Source organism: Triticum dicoccoides, chromosome 7A (assembly GCF_002162155.2).
Source record: "Triticum dicoccoides isolate Atlit2015 ecotype Zavitan chromosome 7A, WEW_v2.0, whole genome shotgun sequence".
In the NCBI taxonomy this organism is placed as follows: domain Eukaryota; kingdom Viridiplantae; phylum Streptophyta; class Magnoliopsida; order Poales; family Poaceae; genus Triticum; species Triticum dicoccoides.
In genome coordinates this window covers 37,708,680-37,714,844 of record NC_041392.1, presented here as the reverse complement: position 1 = coordinate 37,714,844, position 6,165 = coordinate 37,708,680, and the positions used below count along the sequence as shown (strand labels likewise).

Below are 6,165 nucleotides of genomic sequence, written 5' to 3'. Positions count from 1 at the left end.
ATCGCCGACCATCATGGCCGGCCGGCCGACCGCCCGACCCATGCGCGCCCGTCTGAAAATTATGCAACACCGGGCCGCGTCACGCCGAACTCCCGAGCAGCCGACGCTACGCCACCCATCCATCCCGGACAGGGCACATGTTCCCTAGCTGAGTTCCAAGTGTCGCCTCACCCAGCCAGTTGATATCCTTCCACTATAAACAAATCCCAAACACGACTCATCACCGACGCAGCAGCTCATTTCTTTTGTTGGAACGATCGCGACCCATTCCTCGCACCGCCGCGCTTGCAGGACGGTGTCGTGCCGGGTCGCATTCGCATCACGCCACCTCTCCCACTCCGTAAACAATGGTTCCGGTCAAACTCTCTCATGTCGTTCTTTGCTTCCTGCCGTGCGCCGGTCAAGGTCGGCGTCCCCCGCCTGCGTCCGTGGACTTTCCATCCTGCCGCGTCACGGCTCCTTCATCGACCCCGGTTTTGCCTGCCTCCCCCCACCTATCCCCCGTACGTGTATATATCACCAGTCGGGGGTGTCGGAAACGGCATCCAAAGGCAGAGTTCAGAGACAGAGTCAAGACAGAGGAACAGAGCAACACCCGAAAGAAGAGTCCTTTCCTACACAGTGCAGACCAACTTTGCTAGGAAACTTTGTTAGAGGCAGGCAGCTCGGTTAATCGATCATGGACAAGATCCTGGCTTTCTCCATCCTCAGCTCGTCGCCGGCAGAGATTGCTGGGGCCGGGTACGCCACGCGACTGTCCTGGCGAAGCGGCGGAGGGAAGCAGGCGATGGAGAAGAAGCAGCAGGAGGACAAGGTCGAGCGGAGCCCACGGCCGGAGAGGAAGCCGGAGGCCAGCCCGGCACGGTTTGCGCCGGAGTTCGACGGCCTCAACTGCTTCGAGTACATAGTATCCCCTTGAGTGGGTCGCCGGCTGTCTCCCGGGAGATTTTTTCTTCTTTCTTTTTCACTTCCCCATCTGCTGCCGTGTGAGGTTTGGTTTCTTTTTGACCAAGAGACTTACCATATACACAGCGAGAGAACGTATGAGCTGATAATTACACAGTTGCTTGATTTACTGATGCCTTGCATATGTTTCGGTTGCTCTATAAGTCTATACTGAAAGCAATTTTGATGGGGCAACTATTTTATAAACATGGAGCCTAGCTGGCAAAACCAGTAGAAAAATATATATTTTTGATTGTGCAGTAGAAAAATATTAAGGACATTAAAATTTAAAAAATAGGAAATTTATAACTACGATTCTTGTAAGACTAAAACTATTCAGAAATTTATGCACGTACCTAGTCATCAATCAAAAAAGAAAACCACGCAAAATCTGCTCTTCACTCCTCCTCCTCCAAGAAAGAAAGCTAGGGTTTCTGCCTCTCGCCGGCGCTGCCGCAGTTCCGCCTCGTCTCCGGTGGCCCTACGGCCATGGGCGCGCGGTGGATCCTGCCAAGGGCCGGCTGGAGGGCTCCGTTTTCAGTCGTTTTTTCCTCTCTTGTTAGGATTTGTGTTCTGCTCAAGAAGGCGAGACGGCGACGGCTCTCTGAAGATGGAATAAAGGTCTCCCCACCTAGCCCCCGTTCCAGTGGTGCGTCTAGCATCGTTGATGGGCGTGTGGAGGTGTGTCTCAGATAGATCTATCTTTGGTGGATTTGTTCGGATCTCGTCGTTGTTCGTCTACGTTCGTGTGTCTTCGGGTTGAATCCTTCCAACCTACGTTATTCTTCATCGGCGGCGGTTGTTATTCTGGTGCGCTGGTCCTATGGGGCGTTAGCACAACGACTTCCCGACTGTCTACTACAACAAGTTGTGCCCGACTCCGGCAATGGAAGGGTGATGACGGCTACGCGCTTTCGATCGGCTCGCTTCAGTGCTTGTAGTCGTCGCTAGGTGGTCTACGGATCTAGATGTAATTTTTATTTTTGATGTTCGTTGTAGTGCCATGATTGAAGATGAATAGATTGAAAGTTTTTTCACAAAAGAAAGAACAATTCAGAAATTTAAAATGAATAACAATAAGAGATATCATCAAAAACTACGGAATTTGGTGAAATTCTAGAAGTCCGTGAAATTCAGCAAGCATTAGGGAACCAACAAGTTATAAATTAATAGTTTTACTTATTTTCAATATCTTATGCTCTAGTGCTAAACAAATTCAGACTAGTCAACGTTTTTGCGGCTAAAGGAGAATCAACAACAATTAAATTAGCCAAGGAATGGTACATCCATAGTATATCTATATCAATACCTAGTAATACGCGCTATTCGCCACCCTGTGTGAGGAATAGTTATTCTTCACCCCCTCTCTATTTTGAGGTCAGTGCGCCGTATTTTTAGGTTTCGTAAATTTTGTCTTATTTCATACATAAAAAAAGTAAGAAAAAATACACTCGTCGTAAAAAATATTTTATGTTACGTAAAATTACGAACGTAAAAACATAGTGTAAAAGATACATAAAATGCGATATTTCTGGTTTTTAAAACTATTTTTGTTTTTCTTATACCAAATTTTACGTAGTGAATCAATATGAATGTAAATATTTGTATTCCAAATATAATTTATTTATGAAGCGATCGTAAAATTACCTCGAGTGAAGAATAACTTATTCTGCACCCTGGGTGATGAATAGGATTACAGTGCATTTGTTGAATGTTTTCATTCATCACGTTTTTTTTTTTGCACTATCAGTTTGATCTTAACCAGCCGTGTTTTATAAACTTACTTACGTCTCCTATTCTCATAATAGCATATGTGGTACTAAACTTAGCGGTTGTCCTGCGTGTGTCTTGTATGGGCTACATGATAGCGATTTCTCTCTGTGGGTGTGTTGTATGCGCCAGGTGATATCGATTTTTTTTGTTCCGTTCCGCCTAGACCATTAGGCCTCCAAAGTCAACCGATGCAACGATAACAACAAAATATGAGTAGCTTGTCGTCTACTTTAGTACCACATCGCCGAGCAAGCTCTTGGAGTTGGAGCTTGTCCTATATAAAATAGAGAGAAGTGCATATTTCAACCCCGAACTTTTGGACTAGTCTAATTTACAACCCCGAACTCCAATACCGTCTAAACTACAACCCCCAACTCTCAAAACCGGCCAGTATTCAACTCTCCCCTCTTTGTTGACCGGTTTTTACCTGGTTGACCGGTTTTGACCAGTCAGCAGGTCCAGTCAGCATGCCACATCAGCAAAAAATGCAAAATTTCCAAGGAAACAACTTGTATCAAAGAAAATACAGGAAAAGAAATAAGAAATCCAATTTCTGAAAAACACGGAAAATAAAAAAACAAATTTCCAAAAAAAAATCCAGAAAAAACCCAAAAACTCAAATTCCAGAAAAAAAATCATTTTTTATTTTCCCTAGCTTTTTTCGCGAACAATTTTTTCGGAATTTTGCTTTTTTATATTTTTTTTCCTAATCTTACAGATTTTTATTTACTTTTTCTTGAAATTTTGAAAAAAAAATCTGACGTGGCATGCTGATTGGACCCGTTGACTAGTCAAAACTGGTCACTCCAGGTCAAAACCGGTCAACAGAGAGGGGAGGGTTGAATCCTGCCCGATTTTGAGACTTGGGGGTTGTAATTTAGACGGTATTAAAGTTCGGGGTTGTAAATTAAATTAGGGCAAGAATTCAGGGTTGAAATATGCACTTCTCTCATATAAAATATGGAGATGATGCAACAACAATAAATCAATCTGTGGCCAACATTCATGCTTTTTTGTCCTTAGAGCCCCCTACAAACAACAATTATAAAAATTCATAGTCAACCACTGGCGCCGCCATGAGACTCGTGGAAGAAGAGGCAAAATTCCACAATCGAATGATCCAAGCCAGCGCCATAGCAATAGAGAGCTCGAGAGCCGATGACCGGGTGTGCAGAACAGGTGCTTGACGATGTGGCACATTGGGTGGATCTAGATCCACTGCTCACCACCAACGATGTCAAGGAAGAAAGTGGAATCCACTGTCAACGACCTCCATCCTTGTACCAAAAACACCAAATACTCACTTGCAAGCGCCGCCACCGCAGGCAACAGAAACGAACATGCACACAAAGCTTGACGCTCTGAATGAACGAAGAGCACACAATCGATGTTGCAGTGTAGAGCGTCAGGGTTGTAAGGCATAAGATGAGGCCACACTATTCGGCAAACGCTCAATGCCGTGAATAGTGAGAGGGATAGGACGAAAGAGAGCACTCCATCGGCGGGCAAAAAGAGCGCCAGACAATGGAAATCACGGAGCTGATTGCATGTGTGGCTAAACTTAATAAGGCTAATCACGGAGCTGTTGCAGTGCGTGGGCCAATATAGTTACTAGAAGTAGTAATTATACATATGGCGTGCAAGACACCGAGCAAAGTGTTGCCGCCCTGTGGATAATCTCGGTACATTTTAGGTGTACGGAGACCCCACCGCGGCTTTAGCTGGTAGACTCGAGTAGTGGAGCCGCTCCCAGGTCAACAGCTGCAAGCGCTACCTGGCCCTAGATGGTTCGACCATTTGGCCATGGAAATTGCTTCACAGACGACAGTTTGCACACGATCTGCGAATGATGCTTTCTTCCCAACTGTTCTCCTGCATGCACGCTAGCTGTTGGTGCTTCCACGTAATAATCGTGCAGGCGTCGGCCCCATCTTCGTCGTGTGTATAGCAGCGCTGTTTGGCCGTGTGCACTTGCCGATACGATGCCTCCGGAGCCAAAATAACTATTTTGAACTTATTGACAAAAATTAAAATTAAAATTGTACATCAGACACGGTTGTTTTGCCTGGCCGTGTGCAAGTCCAAAGTACCCTGTACAATGTGATTTTGCCTTGAACGTGTGCAGGTCCAAAGTACATCCCACGCGTAATTTTGTACATGTGTGGGATAAATCACACACACTTACAAGCTATTTCGTTTGTCCCATAATATAAGAACATTTTTGATATTAGAGAGAGTAACGCCTTCCAGCTTGGTGTGCGGTGACGCTTTTTGACGATCTTTGAGCTATGCTTAGGATTGGGTCTTGTCCATCACATCATTCTTCTAATGATGTGATCCCGTTATCAATGACATCCAATGTTCATAGTCAGGAAACCATGACTATCTTTTGATCAACGAGCTAGTCAACTAGAGGCTCACTAGGGATGTGTTGTGGTCTATGTATTCACACATGTATTACAATTTCCGGATAACACAATTATAGCATGAATAATAGATAATTATCATGAACAAAGAAATATAATAATAACCATTTTATTATTGCCTCTAGGGCATATTTCCAACATGCTAGAGTTGCTCTAACTAGGGCACATCTAGATGTGCCCTAGATAGACTCTAAACAGTACTTTGCTTTTCGAGATACATGAATAAAGTTAGGTCATTTTTTTCAAAATCTAAAATGTAGATTCTTAATTTAGCAGGCTTCCCATTCCTCGGGCCATGCATATTTGTCCTGGATATTTTTATTAAGAAATATATCTACATGTGGTTTATACCGAGATAAAAATATTTTTATTTACTTTTTTGTTTCCAAAATTTTCAAGCATAAACTCAACATATCCGAAAGCGCGCTTGCGCGTACGAGCAGTTGCATCGAAACTGGGGAGGAAACATAATTATGGCTGTATGACGCACCCCGGTGAAGCATGGTGGCAGCAGGGGAAGAATCTGATGACTTTTACTTTTCAACTGAAACCACGTCCACCGCCAGAATGTTGCTGCTAAGGACCATAAAACTCACCCTAGCGAAGACACTTGAACAAACGTGCGAGCACGAGACACCGCTACCTGACAGCACTAGAACGGCAGCTGGAGGTAGCCATATTCCGTTGGCGGGTGCGCTTTTTCTGTCCCTTGTACAACATTGGAGATTAGATTTAGCCATGAAGGTACGACTAACGATCCGCGAGAGATGGCTTATCATCATTCAGTACAAGCTGAAACACTCTATACATGCAATTATTATTTAGAGGCATGTATGAGCTACTGATTTCTCTCAAAATTGCTATGGAGTGATAATTATTGTAGGCCCCCATTTTCATTAGAAAATTGAAAGAGTCAGAGACGCCTGTTAAACCTCAAGCACAGATCAGATACAAATTAAAAAATTTCCAAAATATTCAGCAGAACAGAACCAATTAGGCAACCGACTATAATTACAAAAGT

The 6,165-nt window shown here is 44.0% G+C and overlaps 1 protein-coding gene across 1 annotated transcript; it reads left to right on the top strand.

The window, feature by feature from the left end:
- The first annotated feature begins 563 nt into the window (after window positions 1–563).
- On the top strand, window positions 564–1,075 carry LOC119334294. Its single transcript, XM_037606888.1, has one exon. It carries the CDS (start codon window positions 680–682, stop codon window positions 917–919), a length of 240 nt encoding a protein of 79 aa, XP_037462785.1. The 5' UTR covers window positions 564–679; the 3' UTR covers window positions 920–1,075.
- Window positions 1,076–6,165: the final 5,090 nt, after the last annotated feature.

What these genes read in the sequence shown, in the direction of transcription:
- LOC119334294 (XM_037606888.1), top strand. Translation starts at nt 680, where the DNA reads ATGGACAAGATCCTGGCTTTCTCCATCCTCAGCTCGTCGCCGGCAGAG.